The 27,185-nt window shown below is 41.6% G+C and overlaps 1 protein-coding gene, 1 non-coding gene and 1 pseudogene across 5 annotated transcripts; 2 read left to right on the top strand and 1 right to left on the bottom strand.

Annotated features, from left to right (window-relative positions):
- Positions 1–6,815: 6,815 nt before the first annotated feature.
- ZNF140 (zinc finger protein 140) lies at positions 6,816–25,316 on the bottom strand. Of its 4 annotated transcripts, none has more exons than XM_041729114.1 (5): positions 25,180–25,316; positions 24,889–24,969; positions 22,472–22,598; positions 21,113–21,211; positions 6,816–8,691 (listed from the first exon to the last, which is right to left on the bottom strand). In XM_041729114.1, exons 2-5 carry the CDS (start codon positions 24,895–24,897, stop codon positions 7,532–7,534), a joined length of 1,395 nt encoding a protein of 464 aa, XP_041585048.1. In that variant the 5' UTR covers positions 24,898–24,969; positions 25,180–25,316; the 3' UTR covers positions 6,816–7,531. The 4 variants fall into 4 exon arrangements, with proteins under 4 accessions (XP_041585048.1, XP_041585049.1, XP_041585050.1 ...); XM_041729115.1 differs by having other exon boundaries at positions 24,889–24,966; positions 25,180–25,292; XM_041729116.1 differs by lacking the exon at positions 24,889–24,969 and having other exon boundaries at positions 25,180–25,303.
- Positions 10,412–11,039, top strand: LOC121475642 (annotated as a pseudogene).
- On the top strand, positions 18,822–18,955 carry LOC121475889. Its single transcript, XR_005983838.1, has one exon. It is a non-coding gene; the product is annotated as a small nucleolar RNA SNORA70 (small nucleolar RNA).
- Positions 25,317–27,185: the final 1,869 nt, after the last annotated feature.

Genomic DNA, 27,185 nt, shown 5'->3' with positions numbered 1-27,185 from the left:
TGGCCATCCACCATCCATATATCTCTGGAAAAACATGTTTTCAGGTCCTCTGCCCATTCTTAAATTATTCAGCTTTTTGGGCTATTGAGTTGAATAAGTTCTCTTTTTATTTTATTAATTTTTTAAAGATTTATTTATTCATGTAGACATAGAGAGAGAGAGGCAGAGACACAGGAGGAGGGAGAAGCAGGCTCCATGCCGGGAGCCCAACCTGGGACTCGATCCCAGGACTCCAGGATCGCACCCTGGGCCAAAGGCAGGCGCTAAACCACTGAACCACCCAGGGATCCCCAAGTTCTCTTTTTAAAAAAGATTTTATTGGGATGCCTGGGTGGCTCAGTGGTTGAGTGACTGACTTCAGTTCAGGGTGCTCAGGGGATGATCCTGGAGTTCTGGGATCGAGTTCCACATTGAGCTCCCTGCATGGAGCCTGCTTCTCCCTCTGCCTAAGTCTCTGCCTCTCTCCTTCTGTGCCTCTCATGAATAAATAAATCTTTTTTACTTTTTAAAAACGATTTTATTTACTTGGCAGAGATACAGGGAGAACACCAAAAGGAACACAGGCAGGCAGAAGCAGAGGGAGAAGCAGACTCCATGCTGAGCAGGGATACCAATGCAAGGTTTGATCCCAGGACCCTGAGATCATGACCCAAGCTGAAGGCAGACACAAATGACTGAGCCACCCAGCTCCTCCTAGTTGAGTAAGTTCTTTATGTATCGTGGATATTAACCACTTTTTGGACATACCAAATGCACCTATCTTCTCTCCTTCAGTAGGTTGCCTTTTCATTTTGTTGGTTTTCTTTGCTGTTTAAGAGCTTTTTATTTTGATGCAGTCCCAAAAATCTATTTTTGCTTTTGTTTCCCCTTCCTGAAAGGACAAATCTAGAAAAATGTTGTCAAGGCCAACGGCCAAGAGATTTCTGCCTATGTTTCCTTTTAGAAGTTTTAAGATTTCAGGTCTCACATTTTTTATTTTATTCTTCCCTATAGTATAAGAAAGTGGCCCAGTTTCATTCTTTTCCGTGTAGCTATCCAGTTGTCCCAACACCATTTATTGAGGAGACTATCATTTCTCCAATGTATATTCCCTCCTTTGTCATAGATTAATTGGCCATATAAGTGAGGGCTTATTTCTGAATCTTAGTTCCATTGATCTCTGCATTCACTTTGGTTCAGGTCATGATCTCAGGGTTCTCGGGTTGAACCCCACATCGAGCTCTCTGCTCAGCAAGGAGTCTGCTTCTCCCTCTCCCCTGGACATCCCCCCCTTCTCATGCTCACTAGCACACACTCTCTTGCCCTCTCTCAAGTAAATAAGATCTTTAAAGAAAAAAATTACACCATCTAAATCGACTTCTAGGCTAAATTCAAAATACAAGGGGGTAAAAAACAAGATGCTAGAATAAGAATAGGAGCACCTGTGTTAGATAAGGCACTCAAGATAAGGTCTCCATGAGATGACATTTAAGCTGAAATCTGAAGGAAAGGAAGGTAGTCCTCCATGATAAAGAGTGGAGGGACAAAAGAGCTTTATACATGGAACAGCAAAAGTCAGAGTCCTCATTCAGACCTTTGCATATTTTTCTTCTCTCCCTCACCTCCCCACTCAGTACTTTTGTTGATTTGCCTTCCAGTTCACTATTGTTCTGTGTTCAACTTGTTAAGTCCATGTGTTAAACTATTAATTTCATGTACTGTGTTTTCAATTCTAGAACAGCCATTTGACTATTTTTTATAGATTCTAATTACTAACTGAAATTGTCTAGTTTCCTTTTTCTTCCATCCTCTCCTGTATGTTAACATATTAACCATAATTACATCAACATCCTTATCTAAAACACCCAATATCTAGGTCACCTCTGTCTGCATCTCTTGTCAATTTTGTCTCATTGATTACAGGCACACCTCGGAGATAATTGAAGGTTTGTTTCCAGACCACCACAGTGGTTGCAATTTATTGCAATAAAGCAAGTCAAATGAATGTTTCCCAATGCATATAAATGTTATGCTTATACTATAGTCAATTATATGTGCAGTACACTTTATCCTCCCCATGGACATATATTTTTTTTATTTTTTTTATTTTTATTTATTTATGATAGTCACAGAGAGAGAGAGAGAGAGAGAGAGAGAGAGAGAGAGAGAGGCAGAGACATAGGCAGAGGGAGAAGCAGGCTCCATGCACCGGGAGCCTGATGTGGGATTCGATCCCGGGTCTCCAGGATCGTGCCCTGGGCCAAAGGCAGGCGCCAAACCACTGCGCCACCCAGGGATCCCCCCATGGACATATATTAATTAAAAAAAATACTTTGCTAAAAAAAAAAAAACCCACTAACCATCACATTGGCTTTTATAATCTTTTTGCTGGTGGAGGGTAATGCCTTGCTGATGGCTGCTGACTGGTCTGGGCAGTCGTTACTGATGGGTGGGTAGCTTTGGCAATTCCTTAAGATAATGAAGCTTGATCCATTAATTACTTTCTTTCATAAACGATTTCTCTATAGCATGTGATGCTGTTTGGTAGCATTTTATCCACAATAGAATTTCTTTCAAAATTAAAGTAAATCCTCTCAAATCCTGCCACTGCTTTACCAAGTTTATGTAATATTCTACATTCTTTGTCATTTCAACAGCCTTCACAGCATCTTCACCAAGAGTAGATTCCATCTCAGAGAGCCACTTTGTTCATCCATAAGAAGCAGCTCCTTATCTGTAAAATGTTACCATTAGATTGCAGCAATTCAATACAATGGAGAAAAACTTTAATATTATATCAGAATTACTAAAATGTGGTAGAGATATAAAATGAGCAAATACTGTTGGAAATGGCAAAGATAGACTTCCTCTGCACAGGGTTGTCAAAAACCTTCAACTGAAAAAAAAAAAAAGGGCAGTATCTGCAAAGCACAATAAAGTATGTCTGTATATGATCCTGTTTTTCACACGCCTAATTTAAAAAAAAAATAATTTTGCCAGACATTATGTTTAAAAGAACTTCAGGGGCTTCTACCAGAGAATTTCTCCTTTCTTCTGCTAGTTTGAGGGGCTAATCACCTCAGTCCAGCAACAGTGAGTTGGGTCAGCACTTCACTCAATCTTCAATAAGCCTCAGTTCACCCTTGTTGAGCCTTTGGATTTGGGGTTGGAACTCTCCTAAAGCTTTTAAGTTAGAGGACTTGGTATGTCCTCCTCTCCTTAACCTCCAACCTCCTACCTCGTGCAGCTTCAAGTTTTGATGAGATGGCTTGAGGAGGCTGGGCATTGATTTTAGGGAGCCACCTCCTCTGGTGGTTTTTTTCATTCCTAAACACCACAGACACTGCAGATACTTCAGTCTTCTAGAAGCTTTTATTCTGGGGATGCCTGGGTGGCTCAGTGGTTAAGCGTCTGCCTTGGGCTTGGGGCATGATCCTGGAGTCCCAGGACCAAGTCCCATATTGGGCTCCCTGCATTGGGGCCTGCTTCTCCCTCTGCCTGTGTCTCTGCCTCTCTCCCTGTCTCTCATGAATAAGTAAATAAAATCTTTGAAAAAGAGATAGCAGCTTTTATTCTGGCTCCCTGGCCACCCACACAGCCCTGAAACCTAGCACATGTCCCAGGGGAGGGAACTGGCTGTGCATTTGAAGCTTCTCAAGTTGCTAATCTACCATTTCAACTTTAATTGACCACAGGAACACTTGTGATTCCTCTCTCATATTTTGGTCCATCTAGTCATCACTCTTTCCACAGCTCAACGATACCTTTTTTTTTTTTTAATTTTTATTTATTTATGATAGTCACAGAGAGAGAGAGAGAGGCAGAGACATAGGCAGAGGGAGAAGCAGGCTCCATGCACCGGGAGCCTGATGTGGGATTCGATCCCGGGTCTCCAGGATTGCGCCCTGGGCCAAAGGCAAGTGCCAAACCACTGCGCCACCCAGGGATCCCTCAACGATACCTTTAAAAACTCGTCGTATTTTCTCTGGTTCCTGCCACAATTCTGCATCCTATTTGGAAGTAGACTTTTTGAAGACAATTTAAGCAGCAGCTAAATCCAACCTCATAACATTGCATTCACTTGAAGAAGTTTACAGTAAAAACTGCTGCAAGCATACTAGAGAAACACAACTGCAGGACAGTCACATCTATGAGTGTGCCAGATACTGAGAGTCATTCAGCTGTACACTCAGCCTGAGTATATGCAAGATAATTATTCTGAAGGGAAACTCAATTAAGGAAGGTTTCACATGGAAATTATATAAGGAGTCACACTCCAGAAAAGATACCATGTGTTATGTGCTCTTCTATAAAGGATAGGCCTATTCATTAGGAGTATGATGCTTTAACAACATATGGATAATTGAGTAAATGGCAGCAGAGTAATGAAAATATTGTAACTGTCTTACTTGAAATAACGGTTGCATTCCTGCACTAAATGTTAAATATGCAAACGTGGGATTCCTGGGTGGCGCAGCAGTTTGGCGCCTGCCTTTGGCCCAGGGCACGATCCTGGAGACCCGGGATCGAATCCCACGTTGGGCTCCCAGTGCATGGAGCCTGCTTCTCCCTCTGCCTATGTGTCTGCCTCTCTCTCTCTCTCTCTATCATAAATAAATAAAAATTTTAAAAAATTAAAAATAAATAAATATGCAAACGTAAGAAAATTGTCTGAGATAGAAACTTCTTATACTACATTGTTCAACATGTTCAAGGAGGATGCAATACATCCCTTCACATGTATGGAGATGGTCACACTATATAGTACCATTGTTTCTTGTCTCAACAATTCAAATAGGAACTGAAATAATACTATGTTCTACAAGTGACTTAAAGTGTAACATCATACATGTTTTTCTCCTACTGTCTGCTTTTATATCTTGTGTGCCTGGCTACTGTTACAGAGTTTCATCCTGAAAAACAGGCAACTTTCCTTTTTCCTTTTCTGCTACCTCTGGAAAGCACTACAGCTTATAAAAGATTGTTAAATATGGAAAGATTTAACAGATTTTTGTGCTAAAATTGAGTGAAAGAAAGCAACTATGAGCCTTGCCAACACCTTCTTGCTATGACAAATAAAACATACAATGAAAATACCCACAAATTATTTTCCCCCCAGTGGCATCTTAACATCTTATTGTATAATCTAGAAATTATCTGTATTTAATTTAATTAAAAATAATAGCAGGGGCACCTGGTTGGCTCAGTTAAGTGGTGGAATCCTGATTTCAGCTCAGGTCATGGGATTAAGCCCCTCGTCAGGCGTCTGCTAGATTCTCTCTCCCCTTTTCCCTCTGTCCTTACTCACTGCACACATTTTCTCCCAAATAAATAGCTTTCAAATAAATAGTTCCTATTTTCTGAAATATCTTAACCACAAATGAATGAGCATACCTTTAGGATGAGTTACATAGTTCAGAATGATTTTGCATGAAAGGAATTTTAAGGGAAAGTTAACTGTTTTTGAGAAAATGCTTCATGGGATTTGGTAAGCTGGACTACTACCCACCATGGCACTCCCTGCGATTGCCACACACTTACCTGATCATAGGCCTCTTGACATTTTTTCTCCCTCATTCTCTTTCCCTTGCTCCAATAAGGAAGTCACATTTGATTTAAAAAATAGTCCTGCTTGCAATAGGGGAGAAAATAGATGCTTCAAAAGATTATGGTTCTTCCTAGATCCAGACTCAATTTCTTAATATAAAGGAGAAGCTATTAGAAGAGAACAAAAACCTTCAAGGAAGAATAGAAACCACTTCCCACTTCTGCCAATTTTAATTTGTTTCCTCAAGAACCCAGAATAGAATTCAGGCAGGCAACTGCAAGCCCACCCGCTTTTACTAAAGAGAAAGCAAAGATACCTAGCTTGAGGTTCTGAATTTGGAAAACCTCGGATGTAACCTCGGATGCAGTTCCCATAGTTCCCAATCATTACATTCCCATATAAATTCTTCTGGTTCTGAATTTGGAAAACCTCGAATGTAACCTCGGATGCAGTTCCCATAGTTCCCAATCATTACATTCCCATATAAATTCTTCTGGTCAGGTTCCAATCTGCCCCATTTCTCCTGAGACAAGTCTATGACCACATCCCTGAATGTTCAAACCTCTGAAATGACAAATGCATTTTTTTTTGACAAATACATTTTTGTTCAACAAAGACCCCCTTTACATGGTGCCTGCCACACCATAGGAAAGGAAGGATTTGTACAATGGAGCTATTCCAGTAGCAATTGAGGCTCTGAGGAAATTATTAGACAACAGCTATGTTATATCATAGTAGGTAGGAAAGAAATTGGCCAGCTTCTCACTTGGTGAAAGATTTGCCCATACACGAAAAAATGTATTTAAATGAGGCACTTATTCAACCGCTAAACTGTGTATTACCTATCTTGCCAAGTCTTAAAGCAGATAGATGCTTCCAAGATAAGATACACCTTTAACTGGGACATTAAAAATAAGCAAGGTGTACATGAAGAGTCAGAACAACATCTGGTTTATTGTGACAAATAACGTGCTTACAAAAGGAATGTTCCCACTGAAAATGGAACAAAAGAGGAAAACCACCTTGGTATCTTCCTACAACATAACTTATTTACATTTACTTCAGGCTAAGACAGGGCTAGTCATATTCAAGAATAAACACGAGTTAGCAAAACCTTAAATCTAAACTATATCTCAAAGCTAAAGCCCTAAGTTCTTAAAAGTGTTTCTGTAATCCTGTATGTTTCTACAAATGCACACCAGTCTTCACTGCTGACATCACTATTGGGGTATTTGCATTTTCAGAACCACAAATGCTGTAGAAAAGAACTGTGCAAGTACCAGATTGATTAACTAAAAAACAAAGTATTTATTAATAACTTTCTTTTCTAAATTTGCTTTAAAACAAAAATCATCTCCCCCAAAGAAAAACTCCCCCAAATTCCCTCCAGTAGGATGTCTCAGGACTCCTAAGATTTTGCCACACTCCTTACAATGGTAGTTTGCTTCCCAGTTTAATTCTGCAGTTCGGAAATAAAGCAGATAGTCACCTTCTATTCATTTATAGGGTTGCTCTTTCTCCTTAGAAGAGTATTTTCAAATTTAATAAATATTGCATGGTACACAGACATTGCCAAATCACTGCTTTGTAAGACTTTGCTTTATTATAAATTTTCTGATGTCCAGGAAATAATGCACTCTTGCCCACACACTCTGTCCTGTTTGAGCTGACAGATGCAGAATTAGGGCCAATTTCCAATTAAAAGCTTTCTCACATTTATTGGCCATGTATCCTTTCCTGGTAGGAATTTATAAATGTAGAGTGAGGGAATCCTACCAATGAAGTCTTCTCGGTACTGACTGATTTTATCTTCTGATGTTACAGAATGTGCAGCTATTATGGCTTTCCCACATATTCCTGTGTGACTTTTTTCTCCAGGATGTTGAATCAAGTATAACCCATTCTCTTCACATTCAACATATGCACTTAAGGCTTCTTGCTAGGAGTCCTCTCAAATCCAAAGTAAGGCATGAACTGTTTGTTTTTTTCTTAAACCATACACTCTTAGGTTTTCTCTATAGAGCGAATTCCTTTGTGTTCAGTAAGGAATGAGTGATAATTAAATGAATTTTCATATTCATAGGGGTTCTCTACAGTGTGTGTTCTCTGATGTTTGGCAAGGTTTGAGCTCCAGCTGAAGGACTTACTGCACACCTTACATACATAGGGTTTCTCCCCAGTGTGAGTTATCTGATGGAGAATAAGGGAGAAGCTTCGACTGAATGTTTTATCACACTCAGTACATGCATAGGGCTTTTCTCCAGTGTGAATTTTCATGTGTTGCAGAAGAGATGCATGCCATGTGAAAACTTTACCACAGTCATCACACTCATAGAGCTTTTCTCCAGCATGAATCCTCTGATGTTTAATAAGGAACGAGTGGCAACGGAAGGCTTTCCTACATTCATTACATTCGTAGGGAGTTTTGGTAGTATGGATGCTCTGATGCCGAGTAAGGTGTGAAGAACGGCGAAATGCCTTCCCACATTCAATGCATTCATAAGGTTTCTCTCCAGTATGTGTAATCTGGTGGCGAATGAGTTCTGAGCCACTGCTAAAGGCCTTCCCACATTTCCTACATATATACTGTTTCTTTCCTATGTGAATTCTCTGATGTCGTGTGAGGTTTGAGGCACGGCTAAAAGCCTTTCCACATTCAGTACATTCATAGGGTTTCTCCCCAGTATGTGTTCTCCGGTGTTCAATGAGGAATGAGAGGTAACTGAATGTTTTATTACAGTCCTTACACTCATGGGGTTTCTTTCCAGTATGTATCATCTGATGTTTCACAAGGTTTGAAATCTGGCTAAAGGTTTTGCCACATTCCTTACACACATATGGTTTCTCTCCAGTATGAGTTCTTTGGTGTAACACAAGGGAAAAGCGCCGACTGAAAGTTTTTCCACACTCATGACATCCATGGGGTCTCTCCACAGTATTGATACTCATGTGCTGAGATAGGGCTCCTGAATGAGAGTCTGTCACTTGCCTGATACATCCCTGATTTCCTTGCATCTGAGTATCTTCCTCGCATTTCCAGCCTCCTTTAAAACTGGAATGGTCAGGGTCTTGGTTAAGAATTCTTTCCACTACCAAATACTGGGATGAATCATATTCACATATGACATTATTTGGAGAAAATTCTTTGATCTCACCATGAGACTCTGAAAATGAAAAAACAAAGCAAATGTTTGTTTTTCCTCTATTGAGTAAAGTAAAGCCACTCCTCACTTTTTCAATGACCGATTTTTAAAAAGCAGGAAAAAAAATCTCAACACTGCATGGCTTTCATAGTTCTCATACAGACTGAAATCTGAGCAGTATGCTCAGAAATTCAGAAGACATCAGAGGAGAGATGTAGGTAAATAAGGAAAAACAAAGCAGAAGTAATTGAAGGTGAGGGGGAAAAAGCAGGACAGGAAGATAAATACTTGGGAAGGATGTGTTCTCGTCTTCCCCAGCTCTACTTAAACTTTTCTGCACCCAAAAGGACTTGAAAAAGACAAATTTATAATGCTACTAATAAACTATGAGTGTTCCTCTGGTCCCACAAAAACATCAAACTGTTCACTTAATGCCTCAGGAAACATCTTACCATGACTTATTCTAAATAAGTAAGTAAAAGATATGTCTTTGAAAATGACTGCCTATGATCCTCTCTCTACTTTCCAAACTAACAAGTAAAGCTCAACTTTGGTATAACAGTGTCTTTCCACCACATGCTTTTTAAAAAAAAAAAAAAAAATTATTTATTAGAGAGAGTGCACAAACAAGAGGGGCAGAAGAAGAGGGAGAGAATCTGAAGCAAACTCCCCACTAAGTACAGAGCCTGACTCAGGGCTCCACCTCATGGCCTGAGCCAAAACCAAGACACTTAGCCAACTGAACCACCCAGGAGTCCCATCAGATGCTTTTAATAGTCAAACATAGGCCCTGATTTTCTCCAGGCTAAATTTTAGGAAAGTACTTTATCATTTTCAGGGAGGAAAACTATATAATGCTATGAAGACTTTTAAAAAATATATATTCACTCATATTCCAATTCTTAGGAAATACTTGGGGGTAAAAAGCCATTATATATAATTTATTCTCAGATGCTTCAGAGAAAAAAATCATATACCAAATGATGATGGGAATGGGACAAAATGTTAGTAATAGCGGAATCTGAGTAAAGAGCTTATGGGTATTCTTTGCACTATTCTTGAAAGTTTTCTGGAAGTTTAAAATTATTTCCAAATACACTAAAAAAATCATTTTTCTCTAAAACACACTTTAACATTTTAAATACTTTTATTTATTATCACTGACCATAAGCTTCTAAGGAAAAGTAAATAGACTTCTTTTTTTTTCTAAGATTTTATTTATATATTTGAGAGAGAGTGAGACAGTACAGGGAAGGGGCAGAGAGAGAAGTAGACTACCCACTGAGCAGGTAACCCATCACAGGGCTTGATCCCAGGGTCCTGAGATCATGACCTGAGCCGAAGACAAGTGCTTCACTGACTGAGCCATCCAGGGAATCCCAGACCTCTTTCTGTAATATCTGAACAAAGAATCAAGATCTATACCTACATGGTGGGCACGGTAAAATGAAAGATTAGGATTGGGGAGGCAGTAAAATAATAGTTAAGAAAAATGGTCTCAATAAAGAGAAAATCTTAAATTACTTTCCTGGCTCCTCTATAAACCAATTCCCTGCCTACTGAGCAATTCAGTAAGAGCTGTGGGGATATAAACAGAATAATTCTGTTCATGAGCCGAGAACACAGAAGAAAACAATTACTGATATAAGAAACAAGATAAGCCTATTATACTTAGAGTAAAAATTGTATGAAAGACCAGAAATATAAAAGTCCACTGCAAAAACAAGAGTGTGGCATGCACATGGGGAAGCAAAAGAAAGCAAGAAAGTATGCGGCCATGAAGCGAATGCTTAGTCTCCAAGATCAGAGGCTTAAAGCGAAGGATAGATTAAAACCTAAAAAGAAAGAAAAGAAAGATCCCAGTGCACTCAAGGAAAGAGAAGTCTCCCAACATCCTTCCTGCTTATTCTTCCAATATAACACACAGCTGGGCCCACCTTACCACATCCTGGTTGATACCAACTTTATCAACTTTTCCATTAAAGCCAAACTTGACTTAGTACAGTCAATGATGGACTGTCTGTATGCCAAGTGTATCCCTTGTATAACTGTGTAATGGCTGAAATTGAGAAACTGGGGCAAAAGTATCGAGTGGCTCTAAGGATTGCCAAGGATCCGAGATTTGAACGATTGCCACGCGCACACACACAAAGGAACCTATGCAGATGACTGCTTAGTACAGAGAGTAACTCAGCACAAGTGTTACATTGTGGCCACAGTTGACCGGGACCTTAAACGAAGGATCTGGAAGATCCCGGGACCTTAAACGAAGGATCCAGAAGATCCCTGAAGTTCCCATCATGTACATTTCTAACCATAGGTACAACATTGAGCAGATGCCAGATGATTATGGAGCCCCTCGGTTCTAATTCTTAATAAGAGTTTTTCTGCCTTCTTATACCAACTTTTTCTGTTGCCAGTTCATATTAGCAATATGCTATAGTATGAATTATTCTTCTTACCCATTTGCTCTGTTACGAGCTGAGTATGGTTAAATATATTCATTTTTTGATGTTTTGAAAAAAAAAAAAAGTTCACTGCAGTTGGTAAAGAGGCTTCACCTGAGGAAATTAGTTGGAAACTGAACTATAGCAGGATGTATCAGGTGAACCTAGACATTTAATATTAGAAAAAGCCACTGGAGTTAACTGCACAGATTCAGTATACAACCTGCCATATGACTTCACAGACCAATAAGAGTAAAAAGCACAACCAAGAAAATCAGGTTCAAAATATGAACAGAATGCTAATTATATATTCCTCACCCCTCTTCCTTCCCTCAAAGTCACCTCCCCTCCTTTTATCACCTGTATGCCCATACTCTTCGGTAAACAACAGATGGATCTGATATAATTTAGCACTTATACTTATTAAAAGCCTAGAGGAATACAAGGATTCATTTTTCTTTCTTTTTAAGATTTGTTTGAGAGAGAGCACATGTGAGTGGAGGGAGAGGCAGAGGGAGGGGAAGAGAGAATCTCAAGCAGACTCAACACTCCGTGTAGAGCTCAATCTCACAACCTGAGGTCAGACCTGCTTTTCAATGCTATAATGGAATTTTTAGCTATGCTAAGACAAGAAAAGCAAATACAGATTGGCAAGAAGAAATAAAACTTGTTGTTGACAGATGACACTATTAATCTATGCAGAGAATCTGAAAAAATTTACCAAAAAACTTGAATAAGTAATTATAACAAAATTGCAGGATATAAAGTTAATGTACAAAAGTCATTCTTTCCCAGATACCAGGAATGAAAAAGAGACATTATTGTTTATATTAGCATACAAAAAATGAAATACTTAGGTATAAATCTAAAAAACAGGTACCAGGATTTATACAAGGAAAACTACAAAACTCGGATGATAGATATGAAGAACTAAATAGACAGAAATTCCATGTTCATTGGATGATTCAATATTGCCAAGATGTCAATTCCTCCCTACTTGATCTATAGATACAATGAAATCCGAGAAAGTAATTTTACAGATCCCAACAAACTGATTCTAAAGTTTGTATCAAGAAGCAAAAGATCTAGAATACCTAACAGGATCCTGAAGGAAAAGAACAAAGCTAGAGGATTGACAATGACTTCAAGACATATTATAAACTTATTATAATGAAGACAGTGAAAGACTAGACAAGTAGATCAATGGAACAGAGTATAGAGCTCAGAAACAGACCTGCATAATTATAGTCAATTGATCTTTGAAAAAGGAACAAAGACATCACAAGGGACCAAAAACATCTTTTCAACAAATGGTCCTCAAACAACTGTGCATCCACACGCATAAAAATGAATTTAGGCACACAACTTACACTTTTGACTAAAATTAACTCAAAATGGATCATAGACCTGGGATACCTGGGTGGCTCAGCAGTTGAGCATCTGCCTTCGGCTCAGGGTGTGATCCCAGAGTCCTGGGATTGAGTCCCGCATTAGGCTCCCTACATGGAGCCTGCTTCTCCCTTTGCCTGTGTCTCTGCCTCTCTCTCTCTCTCTGGATCATAAACCTAAATATAAAACACAAAACTATAAACGTCCTAGAAGATAACATAGGAACCTAGATGACCTTAGATATGGCAATGACTTTTTAAATACAACAACCAAAACCATGATCCATGAAAGTAAGCTAGACTTCATAAATAGCCTCTGCTCTACAAAAGCCAGTATCAAAAGAACGAGAAGACAGACCACAACCTGGGAGAAAATATGTGCAAAAGACATATCTGATAAGACCTGATAACCAAAATATACAAAGAATTCTTAAAACTTAACAATAAGAAAATGAACAATACAATTTAAAAATGAGCAAAAGACCCAAACAGACGCATCACCAAAGATAATACAGATGGCCAGTAAGAATACGGAAAGATATTCAACATCACATTTCATGAAAGAATTCTAAGTAAAACAAGATACCACTACACACTTATTAGAATGGCCAAAATCCAAACCACTAACAACATCAAATGCTGAGAAGGATGCAGAGCAATAGGAACTACCATTCATTGCTTGTGGGAATGTAAAATGGTAGAACCACTTTGGAAAATAGTTTGGCAGTTTCTTTTAAAGATTTTATATATATGAAAGATTCTATATATTTACTTATTTGAAAGAGAGAAAGAGAAGGAATAGGGGGAGGGGCAGAGGGAGAAGCAGACTCCCCATGGAGCAGGTTAGCCTGATTTGAGATTCAATCCCAGAACCCTGGAATCATGACCTGGGCTGAAGACAGATGCTTACCTGAATGAGCTGCCCAGGTGCCCAGTTTGGCAGTTTCTTAACATACTCTTACCACATGATCCAACAATTGCATTCTTGGTATTTACCAATCAATTCAAAACTTATACTCACACAAAAGCCTGCAAAAGGATGTTTATTTATTTATTTTTTTATTTATTTTTATTTTTTTTTTAATTTTTATTTATTTATGATAGTCACAGAGAGAGAGAGAGAGAGGCAGAGACACAGGCAGAGGGAGAAGCAGGCTCCATGCACTGGGAGCCTGATGTGGGATTCGATCCTGGGTCTCCAGGATCGCGCCCTGGGCCAAAGGCAGGCGCCAAACCGCTGCGCCACCCAGGGATCCCTCAAAAGGATGTTTATAGCAGCTTTCTTTATAATTGTCAAAACTTGGAAGCAACCAAGATACTCTTCAGTAGGAGAATGCAAAAGTAAACTGCAGTTCATCTAGACAAAAGAATATTATTCAGCACTTAAAAGAAACGAGCTGTTTACCCACGGAAAGGTATAAAGTTAAAGTAGCCAATCTGAAAATGCTTACTACTGTATGATTTCAACTACATGGCATTCTGGAAAAGGCAAAATCAGGAAGACAATAAAAAGATCAATAGTGGCCAGGGATTGGTGGGGAAAGAGTGATGAACAGGCAGAGCACAAAGGATTTTTAGTAAACTATTCCACATGATAACAATGGTGGATACATATCATTCTTATACATTTGCCCAAACCCAAGAATGTATATACAACATCAAGAGCAAAACCTAACGTAAACTATGGACTTTGGGTCATGATGTGTCAATGTAGGTTTATCAATTTTAACAAATATACATTATGTATGGGGATTGTGGTATGGGATGTCCACAATGGGAGTGGTTGTAGACCTCTGTACTTTCCATGCAATTTTGCTGTGAAACTAAAACTACTTTTAAAAAGTTTATTGAGACACCTGGGTGGCTCAGCAGTGAGTGTCTGCCTTTGGCTATGGGTGTGATCCAGATCCAGGAATCAAGTCCCACATCGGAGGACTCTGATGGGGAGCCTGCTTCTCCCTCTATGTCTCTGCCTCTGTCTCTTGTGAATAAATAAATCTTCTAAAAAAATAAAAATAAAAAGCTTATTAATTTAAAAAAAATCACTATTGTATTTGCAGGGAAGAATCAATCTAGAAAGATTTAGGGTAGTTTTATTGCTTTAATAAAGGCTGAGAGATACAAATATACAAATTCACTACTAGCATTTTTTTTTCTTTTTACTACTAGCATTCCAATAGAAAAGCAATATAGCCTGTAAGAAACTAGGGAAAGTTGCTTAAGAATAAATTCAACAACAACAACAACAACAACAAAAAGAATAAATTCAACAATATAGGTTGCCTGACTGGCTCCGTCAGTGGAGCATTCAACTCTTGATCTCAGGGTTGTAAATTCAAGCCCCATGTTGGGTGTAGAGATTACTTAGAAAAAATAAAATATTTTGGGGCACCTGAATGGCTCAGTCAGCTAAGCAGCCAGCTCTTGATTTCTGTTCAGTCATGATCTTGGGGTTCCGGGATCGATCCCTCCTCAGTGGGGAGTATGCTTGAGAATTTTTCTGCCTCTGCCCCTTTCCCCATTTATACACATAAATATAGGTGGTTTTTCTCTCTAAAATAAATCTTAAAAAAAAAAAAAAAAAAAAAAAGCAGCACTCCAAATGACTAAAATTTGAGAAGCATGGTGATCTCTTTATTAAGCTCCAGAGTATGATACTTGATTGCCTAGTGAATTGATATGGTTAAATATCCCACAAAGATCCAAAACTCAGTCACAGATTGAAAAAAAATCTTCCCCTTCCCTTCAAGGTTGTTCTTATTTATTTGTTTGTTTATTTATTTAATTTATTTATGACAGAAAGAAAGAAAGAAAAGAAAAGAAAAGAAAAGAAAAGAAAAGAAAAGAAAAAAGAGAAAAAAGGAAAAGAACGAATGAACCAACGAGCACTAAGATGAGTGTTATCAACCACAACTCCTCAATCTTCTTCAGGTCTTGTATCTAGTCAATCTCCAAGTCCAATCTCCACATCCTTAGGTTAGCAGCCTGTACAGGGAAGCCTCCCTTCCCTGAGCACTTCCACAGTTCCACAGTTCATGTGATGATTAAATCCAGACCAGGTTATAGAGACAACTCTTAAGTGGTAGCCCTGTTTCCTAATCTTGCTTCCAATAAATCTGTTTTCCAAACCTCAGCTAAATAAAATGCTTGCCTGCCTAAAATCTTTCAACAACTCCGTTAGAGATGAACTCTATGTTTGCTAACATGACTTGCAAAGCACCTGCATCATATGACCAGTGTTTTCCCTAACTTTCCTTAATTCCCATTTTCCTTCTTATACTTTATACTTTTGTTCAATCTAGCCTGAACCTTGTATTTTCATTTTATTAGTATCATCTTTCTACACACTGTAACTTTTTTTTCACTTACAAAATATAAGATGAAATATTCAGTCCCTTATAGATGGAGTAAGAGCACTGCCACCTGTCTCTCCTGAATGCAGCTAAAAGCCATGGAAAAAATGCACAGAGCAGCTATCTGAAAACTCTAAAAAGTAAAGGGTGGCAAGTTAATTGGAGAAGGAAATCAGAACTCAAAGTAACACTGAACTGGTGGTGAGTTTCTTGGTTTGTTATCCTTGTCTCCAGGCCTAAACCCAAAGGCAACATGAAAGCAGGAACTGTGCATCAGGCTGCTCCCAGAGTAGCCTCCATTTCTGGTCTGAGAATGGGAAAGAGGGTCTCTACTAGTCAGAGAAATCTTACCCCATTTCTACCCAATCGCAAGGTATCTTGCAGCAGCGATACCTTGGCAATTAAAACTATAAGAGTGTTCGCAGAAAAATCTATGGTCACAAGAGCACAGGAATAATACCCATTTTCTTCTTTTTCTGTCTCCTTGTTGCTTGGTGCAGAGGCAGACATGGTTGTAGGAAATAGAGAGTAGAGGGGAAACTAGAGGTCTGCCTTTCTACCCAGAAGACTGAAAGAGGAGCCCTACAAGTGAAGCAGGGTAGGAGAGGGAGCTCAAGAAAATGCTTCTGTAAAGTTGTATAAAATTCAGGGCACATCCCTGAGTTGTGCACATACATGAAATCCTGGACTCACACCTGAGATGTGCACATGCATGACATCCTCAATGTATCCCTGGGTTGTACACGTGCATGACATCCTGGGTGCGTCCCAGGGTTGGGCAAGTGCATGACATCCTGGGCGCATCCCAGAGTTGTGCAAGTGCATGACATGCTGGGCACATTCCTAGGTTGTGTAAAGTGCGTGACATCCTGGGTGCACCCTTGGGTTGTGCACGCATGTATCTGACCCTGTATACTGTGCTAGAAACTGAAAACTGAAATGGGACCCCACAGCCTAGGTTGGGAAAGGCCAGAGGAGGTGCATATATACGACAGACCTACGAAAGCCGTAAAAATACAACTGTCCTAGGACCACATATGTAGAAGAAAGGTTAGAACTGACGGCCTTAACGTACCCATATTGACAACCTGCCTAAATATAATTACCATCCCTGCAGGACCTAAACAAGACCTAGTCTTAGAATATAAAAATAAATAGGTTAAAATTCAAGTTATAGGACATCTGGAGAAACAGAAATGTTTCACCATCCTACAGGACAGCTGCAGACAACCCAGCTATAATACACACTTACGAAGCATTTATTTATGGATAGTGCTTTTAAAAAAAATACAAGCAAAACTTTTTTTTGTTTTTTTTTGTTTTTTTAAAGATTTATTTATTTGTTTATTCAGAGAGAGCGAGAGAGAGGCAGAGACGCAGGCAGAGGGAGAAGCAGGCTCCATGCAGGAAGCCAGACGCGGGACCCGATCCCGGGTCTCCAGGATCACACCCTGGGCTGCAGGCGGTGCTAAACCGCTGCGCCACCGGGGCTGCCCGCAAAACTGTTTTGATATGAAAAATGGTTATTTTGATCATGTAGAAAATGTCCCTATAATTTATACATGATAGTGAAGTGAAATATTGAGATGTAATTTACTTTTCAATTATTCTGCAAAAAAAGGAGTGGAGTGAGGCAAATAAAGGAAAATGTTATCCATTATTTAGTCCATAACTAAGGCTGTATAGACATATGCGAGAATAGAAAAGGAAACAATCAATAAAAAACAGAGAACCCATAAATATACACAAATATTAACATTTAAGTTATGACAAACCTACAACATGTCAGCATATGATGCCATGATAACTGGATCTCCTCCCAGAAGAAATCAAAATTGACCAGTAACTCACACAACACACAAAAATCAATTCAAAGTGGACAACAGATCTAAACGTGATTGGCAAAATGACTAGGTTTAAGAGAAAATATAAGAAAATGCCTTCATTATGACCTCATGACAGGGAATGGTTTCTTAAACATGTTAATTCTACAGGGAACAACATCTGACCGCACTAAAACTAAAAATTTCCGTTCATCAAAAGAAGTTATTAAGGGGGAAAATATACCATATGTGACAGAAAAACATTTGCAGTGAAAATAATTAGCGAAGCATTTGTATCTGAAATATCTAACTTCTACAAATCAATACAAAAGACCGAGAATCCAATACATAAATGAGCAAAGACCTTCAAGACACATATCACAGATGAGGGTACCTAGGTGTCCAGTAAACATACGGAAAGGTGCTCAACCTCATCAGTAATCAGAAAAATGCAATTTTCAACCATAGCAACCTCCCATTGCACACTCCTCTGCTAGGTCTGTATATGGTGTCTGACTGTCTGGGACATTCATTAGTAAGTATGCAGAACCAGGGGAACCCACTTATGGTGTTCGTGAGAATGTCAGTAAAAGCACTCTGGAAAACATTTTTGCATTATCTCATGATATGAAAGAGGTACACCATCCTCTGCCCCAGCAATTCTAGACCTAGAAAGACACCACAACAAACCTGTGCCAGTCTGCACCTGGGCACAAGGACAATAGTAACATTGCTTGCAACAGCCCTAAAATGCAAACAACACAAGAAGCCCTCAATAACAGAATGGATAAATTGGTGGGGTACTGATGTGTACAATGAAACAAACTACCACAGTAATATGCAAAAAAGCATAAATCTTAAAAGTACTTTTGAAAAGCAAATCACAATACATACATTATGAACCCTCTAGATGAAGTTCACAAACATACTCATTTAACTATAGTGATTAGAGATACAAACAGTTGACAAGGTTTGTCAAGTAACCAAACCAGTAAGTTGCTCCCATAAAGAGAAGACTGCCTCGAGGTAGGGAAGAGGTGAGCACACAGTGCTCTTATGACGTGAGCAGTGGTTACATGCATATCTTTCAATAATTTGTTAAGCTGTACATTCATTTTGCCTTTTTAGAAAGGTACTGGACTGTAGCCAAGGAAACCACCATGTGCTCCCTCCACAGGGAGCCTGGTGTGCAATGGTGGCAAACAGTAGCCCCCTCAGTAGTGTATACAGCCTGTTGCTTAAATGGGTTGCCTTACAGGACTTTGGACACAGCCCTTTCCCTTTGACATTCATGTGTGACCTCATGCTACCCCCAATATGGGTTCCAAACAGGGATGTGGGGCACCCTTGGAAAACCCCAGGGCACAATAGCCAGGGTCCACATAGGCCAAATCCTTATCATCCATACAAAATGGAGAACCCTTATGCAGGGCCATTCCCAGTTCCCTGGGGCTGCCAGAAGATCCACATCTCTAAGAAGTGGGTCCACATCTCACTTTAATACACAAGAATTTGAAGCCATGATGGCTGAAAAGCAGTTCATCTCAAATACCTGTGGGGGTCAAACACACCCTAACCATGGCCTCCTGGATAAATGGCTGGCCCTATGCTCATGAGAACCTTCCCACTGCCCTCTCCTTATTCATGCCCACCAATAAATCCTATCCTACTTCCTGTTTTTAATGAAAAGGGGGTACTAGAATGAACACAAAAAAATTAGCAGAACTGTATTAAAGTAAGTGGAGGGGCACTTGGCTGGTTCCATCGGTAGAGGAGGTAACTCTTAATCTCAAGGCCAGGAGTTTGAGCCCCACACTGGACACAGGATTATTTAGAACAAAAGTAAGTAAGTGAATGAATGAAGGAATGAATAAAATAGTGGAATTAGAGGCAATTTTTCTGTTTGACCTTTCCTCACTTCCCTTGTACACAGTTCTATCAGTTTTATTACTTTTACACAGGACATTATTCTTCAACTCCTCCTTAAATGAAGAAATCTCCCTGCACTTGCTTGAACTCGTAACTTCAGCCCACATCACTGCTTACTACACCCTCCTGGATCTCTGCAGCAAGTGAGCCTCACTGCCGTCAGCACCTGAGAGCTGGAGCTGTTTTCACAGCTACTCTGGTTCCCCTATCAGACTCCCAAACTACTGCTTCCCTGTCCGTGAGAGCATTCCTCCTGTTATGCCAGGAAAAGGTCAGTACACCTCCATCAGAGGTTTTAGAATCAACTAAAGAACTTATAGAACTTTTCATAAATACAGAATTTAAGCTATTTAGATCTATGACAGAATCTTCCAGGGTGTCACATGGCCATTTATTTTTAAAGAACTTCACCAGCAATTCAATTGTCAACCTGAGGTGACATCTCAATCCCATGGCTTCAATTTTCACTTAATATTAAAATTCTCACATCCACATTTCTAACCTGACCATTTTTCTATCATATATTTCAACAGCTTGTGCAAATCTTCACTTGGAAATACCATCCTCTACTCACACCAAGCACATCTCAAACTAATTCATCACTTTTTCTCCAAAACTGATTCCTGTCTTTTATGTTTCTATTACTACTATCCCTATGCAAATTGTCTAGGCCCCAAACACCAACTGGAAATTCCTTATCCCTTACTGCTGAACTGCAAATTTGGAGACATGCAATGAAGTTATTTACAGATCAATTTTACCTCATTAAGTTGTAACTTCTTTGATAGTTATTACACTTTTTTATACTTTCTACTCTCTGTAGCATCCAAGAGAAAGTCTTTTAAATAAATACCAAGAGAATGTGTGAGGGAATGAATAAATCAATTAAACCAAAAGTAGCAACAAATTCATCCAAGACAGTTAAATAGGACCATAGTTTTACCTTTCAATTTAGGCAACAGAAACACAGGTCAATTTCAAGAAAGAAAGGGAGAAGAAATCAAAAAGAAATGAAACTCAGGGGGCAGCCCCGGTGGCGCAGCGGTTTAACGCCGCCTGCAGCCTAGGGCGTGATCCTGGAAACCCTGGATCGAGTCCCACATCAGGCTCTCTGTATGATGCCTGCTTCTCCCTCTGTCTGTGTCTCTGCCTCTCTCTCTTTCCGTCTCTATGAATAAATAAATAAAATCTTTAAAAAAAATGCTCAACCTTTGAGCTAAAATATTAAAAAAAAAGAAAAAAGAAAAAGAAATGTAATGAAACTCAGAGCCCAGACAGAGCTAACAATGGAAAGAAAGAACACATCTGTTAGTGAGAAAGTGTACAAAGGTAAGATGAGAATTGAAGATGGCTGGAAAGCAGATGTGAAATAGTTTCTTCTGAGGATGTGAGCAAGACTTCATAGTCCCCAATGCTCTGGTATCTGTAAGGGAAAATTATAACCAAAATATAAAAAGTATTGCTTTCTTATTGATTAGTTGGGTTGTTACCAACTTACTCACCTGAAAACAGATCTCTTCTCAAATCTCCTTTCTCCAGCCAGGGCCCTTTTCCTTGCTCCAATAAGGAAACCACATAAGGCTTAGAAATGTTAAGACCTGCTTGCAGAAAATGAAATAAATTCCAAATCAGTCCTTCAGTCTCTAGAAGAGAGCCATTAAAACAAAGGCCATGGGATGCCTGGGTGGCTTAGTGGTTGAGTGTCTCCCTTTGGATCAGGGCATGATCCCAGAGTCCTGGGATCAAGTCTTGCATCAGGCTCTCTGCAGGGAGCCTGCTTCTCCCTCTGCCTGTGTCTCTGCCTCTCTCTGTGTGTCTCTCATGAATAAATAAAAATAAAATCTTTTAAAAAATTAAAAATAAAAATAAATAAATAACATAAAAGAAAGGCCACCTGTAAATGTGAGAGATGTCTAAGGATTAGGTGGTTATAATCCATCTTAAAAAATAAAAAAACGGGGGATCCCTGGGTGGCGCAGCAGTTTAGCGCCTGCCTTTGGCCCAGGGCGCGATCCTGGAGACCCGGGATCGAATCCCATGTCGGGCTCCCGGTGAATGGAGCCTGCTTCTCCCTCTGCCTGTGTCTCTGCCTCTCTCTCTCTATGTGACTATCACAAATAAAATAAATAAATAAATAAATAAATAAAATAAAATAAAATAAAATAAAATAAAATAAAATAAAATAAAATAAAAAAACGGGTGCCTGGCTGGCTCAGTGGTGTGTGACTTTTTTTTTTTTTTAAGATTTTATTTGTTTATTCATGAGAGACATAGAGAGAGAGGCAGAGACACAGGCAGAGGGAGAAGCAGGCTCCCTGCAGAGAGCCTGATGCAAGACTTGATCCCAGGAGCCTGATGCGGGACTCGATCCTGGGTCTCCAGGATCCTGCCCTGGGCCGAAGGCAGCGCTAAACTGCTGAGCCACCGGAGCTGCCCAGGAGTGTGTGACTCTTGATCTCAGGTTGTAAGCTCCAGCTCAAAACTGGGTGTAGATATTACTTAAAAATAAAGATCAGAAAAAATAAAAGGAAAATACAGGGATGTCTGAGTGGCCCAAGCGGTTGAGCATCTGCCTTCACACTTAGGGCATGATCCTGGGTTCCAGAATCAAGTTGCACATCGGGCTCTTTGCAGGGAGCCTGCTTCTCCCTCTGCCTATGTCTCTGCCCCTCTCTCTCTCTCTCTGTCTCTCTCATGAATGAATGAATGAATGAATGAATAAATAAATAAATAAATCTTTAAAAGGAAAAAACTAACAAAAAGAAAAATAACATACTCCTTGGGAATCTCCAATCAGAAAACCAAGATTCACAACAGCCCAAATTTCAAATTCTGACTGAGAGGAGGAGAAATCCACTTACCCAGTGAAACAAGGTGGCTATAGTTCTCCAACATTACATGTCTGTACAGATCCCTCTGAGCAGGCTGAAGCCACTCCCACTCCTCCTGGGAGAAGTCAATGGCCACATCTCTGAATGTCACTGACTCCTGAAATGACATAAAGATATCTGCACAACCAACACCCACTTGATCATTGCCCTGATCAAGGAGTGAAATGAGTCCCATTGTGGAGAGCAGACAATATATATAAGTAGCAATGGGAGTTTTCAGAATTCTGAGTGTAAGAGCCTACCTGTTTTATTAAGTGGAAAAAGGAGAAAAAATAAATGCAATTTGTCCTGAGATAATACACAGTTTTGTGGGGAAAAAAAAAGGATTATACATGCAAACAACATGGATTTCTGGCTTTTTGTTGTAAAAGTTCTTAGAATCTTACAACACTTCATGAATAGTGAAGACAATCTGTTTGTATTTAATAGGCAATGTATATTTTCCTTAAGGGCAGCCAATTTTAATATGATTTGGCAAGATTTCTTCCTGGTAACTAATGAGGAAGCAGGAGCAGAAGACAAACTGAGGGCAAAGCACAAGCTGATTCACCACAGCCTCCCTCCCCCAACCTCCACCCCACCACGACTGACTCGGGACCTGTGTGACATTCCTCAGGCACTCCTGGATGCCCTAAAGCTAAGGGAAGGAAAAACAAATGGCTAACTTATAGAGATCACAATCCTCCAAGGCAAGAGTCTCCCTCAGTTCACAAATGTCTTAGTCGGGCTCCCTGCATGGAGTCTGTTTCTCCCTCTGCCTGTGTCTCTGCCTCTCTCTCTCTCTCATGAATAAATAAATAAAATCTTGAAAAAAAGAAAAGAAAAGAAAACCTTCCTTCTTGGGGCACCTGGGTGGCTCAGTGGTTGGGCATCTGCCTTTGGCTCAGGGTGTCTCTGCTTCTCTGTATGTGTGTGTCTCTCGTGAATAAATGAATAAAATCTTTAAAAAAGAAGAAAAAGGAAAAAGAAAACCTCCCTTCTTCCTTGCCCCCAACTCCCAAGTATATGATCAGTCAACCCTCACAGTCCCCGCAGAGCAGCTTTCTGCCCATGGGTCCTGTCCCTGGGCTTGAATAAAATCATCTTTCTGCAGCAAAGAGTATCAAGAATTCTTTTTTTGGCCATTGGCTCCGGACCCCATCTATATTCAAAAACTACATCAGTAGCAACTGGGTATAGCAGACAGCAGCAGTACCCTTGAGAAGGGACATGCACTCAAGTGCATCACAGCTGTCCCCCTTCCAGAAGAAACAGCTAGGAAACTGAGGGGTACTTGAAGCAAAGTTACAGAACAAGGAGAATTAGCAGTAAAGTGTACGGACTACCCAAGGAAGAGATATAATACTTCCCAAGACCAAGCCTAGCACTTTCCCCCTCAGAGTTAGGGGTAACAGTAACCTCTGCAGCCTGGTTTTGCCCCACTTGAATAATCCACATAACCATGAAGCTTAAACAAAAATGTTGAAAGGTGCCAAACCAGTAAGAGCCCCAGATATACCGCAGCTCTATTTTACAGCTAAAAAAAAAATTTAGGGGTGCCTGGGTGGCTCAGTCAGTGGAGTCTTAGTTTCAGCTTAGGTCAAGATCTTGGAGCCCTGGGATGGAACATCGGATTGCTTCCCGATTCTCTCAACCTCTGCCCCTCAACTCCCACTCTCTCAAGTAATCTTAAAAAAAAAAAAAAAAAATTCTCCTCCTGCTCTCTCAAGTAAATAATCTTTCAAAATTCTCTCCCTGCCCCTCCTCCGTCTTTCAAAAAAAAAAAAAATGGTTTTAAATGTTAAAAGATTACTGACTGATAAAGCTACTTCCTAAACAGTGGAATATGCACCACAGATGGAAACTGCACTCCCAGCAGAACGTGAGGAGCGTCTGGACTCGGAAACAAACAGGCCACAAAGTAGAGCAGAGAAGTGGAACTAAAAACAGAGGGCCTGGGGCAGGATGGGAGGTGTTCTCCACCCCCAGGTCTGTGAAGCATAATTGCCCCCGATTTTGTTTGGTGCCTGCTGCCTCGCCAGGACTCAGGGCGGGGCGCCTGCTGCAACACCCAGAGGGCCTGGGCGGCAGCTCGCCCGCACACACACCTACAGTAAGTTCTCCAGAGATGCTGACGTGCTGGCCCAGGAGCCAGACTGAGACCACTGACACCTGTGCTGCGAACGGATGCTTAATACACTCGTGGTGCAGACGGGCAGCGGGGCATCCTCTCCCCAACGCCGCGCGAGGGAGGGAAGAATCATCGCCCCCGCCCGCCCCCTCCGGTCCAGGTAGATGCGAGAGCCCGAGCGCAGGACCCGGGGCGGGACGGTTCTGGAGAAGCAGAGCTTCGGCCCCACGGCCCAGAGGACGCAGCCACGCTCAGCAAGAAGGAGACTGCAACTTACCTGAGACATAGCTCACGGCGGGACGGGGAAACGGCAGGACCCGGAAACACAGACGGCAGGACCGGAAAAGAGACGGCTCTGCTGCGGCGGAGAACGAAGCACTGAGCGCGCGGCTACGGCGCCCTCCGCCCTCCCGCCCCCTTGGCGCCGCCTTCCCCTTTAATTGGGTCACAGGACGGCGCGCCTCCTCGGCGCCTCCGGTGGGCGAGGCGGTCTCGAGCCGCAGACCTGCCTTCGGCCCTGGACGCCCGGAGAACGTCCCAGCGCGCCAGAGAGGGCCGCTCTACATACCTCGGAGCCCACGCAAGCCCGACTTCCGGCTCTGCGTCCGCGGACTCCGCCGCGAGCCTCCAGCAAACTCCTCCTGCCAGAGCCTCTGGGACCTGATCCCCACCAGGCCTTGGGCCTCCGACGACTACACTTCCCAGGACCCACCGCGGCCTACGGGGCCGATAGGAGAGCGCCCCTCGCACTCTGTGCCTCCCCCTGCGCCTGCGCACACAGCGACAGAGCCCACGGACGTCAGACGACTACATTTCCCAGGAACCACCGCGGCCTGAGAGAGGCGGGCGGAGAGCTCCACGGTGACTTTCGAGCGCCCCACAGGGGAGGCAATGGCGCCTCGAGATAAGTACCGTTGGCCTAAATTACGACTCCCAGAATGTCCCAGGCCCACAGCCTGAGACTTAGAGCCTAGCCGGAAGTGGCTGCGGCCCCCGCACTTCCGGAAAGACCGCCGGCCGGGACAGCTGTAGTAAGAGTTTCCGCAGGTGGGAGCAGGAGCACTAAGGATGGCCGCGGCTCCTGGTCCTCCTGGAGTTCTGAGCCACCCTCGGGAAAGAGCCGCTGAAATGGCCCTGTCGTGGCCGCGTCCGGAGGTTTTGGTGTGCAAGCCACCAGCGCCGTGCCCCTGAAGAGTTCAGGGCCTCAGTGGAGGGGAGGCGGGCGTGAAGATGAGAGCGTGAGCCCACGGGACGGAGGATCCAGGGAGATAAAAGGGCAGTCCAGTCCGTTCTAGAAGGGGTGAAGGGTGAGAGGAAGAAAGGGGCTGTGGGAGGGGGTGGGGGGGTGAGCATGATGAGTGAGGGGTAGGATAGGGGAGTGGGAGGGGACTTGTAGCTGCGGGAGGACTGAGTGTCGGGAATGACGAAGTAGGGTGCACAGGGGTACCGAGCAGTGGCTGGGGGAACAGCTAGCGCGGCACCTCAACAACTTGAGCACTTTCTTTGAGATTTTATTTATTTATTTATTTCCAGACACACAGACACACAGAGACACACAGAGAGGCAGAGGAAGAAGCAGGCTCCTCACGGGAACCCTGATGCAGGACTCGATCCCCGGACCCTGGGATCATGCCCTGAGCCAAAGGCAGCTACTCAACCACTCAGCTACCCAGGCGTCCCTGAAGTTGTGTTCTTGAAACATATAACATTGTGTACCAGCTGTGCTACAATAAAAACAGGACTTTTTCAGTTCAATGGCCAGGTGAAATGAGGGCCAAGGAGAAGCGGTCTGAGTAGAAGCGAGCCTGGAAAAGTGAGCAAGCCTTGGGCAGAGCTTGCAGCTTCAGTGAGGAAACACTGAAGCATGTGATGTTGCAACAGTCGCACTTGCATGTAGTGCCTGGTGTCCCAGCAAATTGAAGGGAAGGAGGACTGGAGCCAGGAAGGCCATTGAAGGCAACGACTCATGTGTGGCATCAGGGGAAGCTGATGCAAGGTGCTTTTTCAAAGTAAACTTTATGCCCAACCTGGAGCCTGAATGCACGACCCCTGAGACCAGCAGGGACTTAGAGATCATGTGCTCCAAGGGCCCAGTGTCATCTCTCCCCCACACACACAACCCTCAGGAAACAGAATCCAGGGTACCTGGATGTGAACTGGAAATAGCAGGTGGAACAGAACGAGGATTGAGGTTTCTTGCTGTGGTGAAATGTTGCCAGAAGTTCCTTCCTTAAAACCTCTACTACCATGGTTATCCACTGTGGTGATTTCAACATCCATTTATACGACATGCCCAGATCTTTGGGCTACTCATTTTATTTCACTAAAATGATGAACACAGGAAAAACACATTTAGAAGCGAAGAAATGGATGCCTTTGGGGGGATATATAGAGACTGTGTGGTTTGATCTCCTGTGTTAATCTCCAACAAACCATTATTTCTCACTGAAGCTTGCTGTGACTTCACTACATCTGCTCTCCCAAATCTTTTTTTCACACAGAAAGTAGCCCAACATTTATAAAAATCCCAAAGTATTCCTCAGCTTAATGACTTTGATGTCTTTTGGTTACTCT

This window comes from Vulpes lagopus, chromosome 14 (genome assembly GCF_018345385.1).
Source record: "Vulpes lagopus strain Blue_001 chromosome 14, ASM1834538v1, whole genome shotgun sequence".
NCBI lineage: Eukaryota > Metazoa > Chordata > Mammalia > Carnivora > Canidae > Vulpes > Vulpes lagopus.
This window is presented reverse-complemented; position numbering and strand designations above follow the sequence as displayed.

What these genes read in the sequence shown, in the direction of transcription:
- ZNF140 (XM_041729114.1), bottom strand. An exon ending in TAGCCACCTTGTTTCACTGG is followed by an intron (nt 21,212 to 22,471) that starts GTAAGTGGATTT and finishes ATTTTCTGCAAG; the next exon opens with CAGGTCTTAACATTTCTAAG. An exon ending in GAGAAGAGATCTGTTTTCAG is followed by an intron (nt 8,692 to 21,112) that starts GTGAGTAAGTTG and finishes TTTCATTTTCAG; the next exon opens with AGTCTCATGGTGAGATCAAA.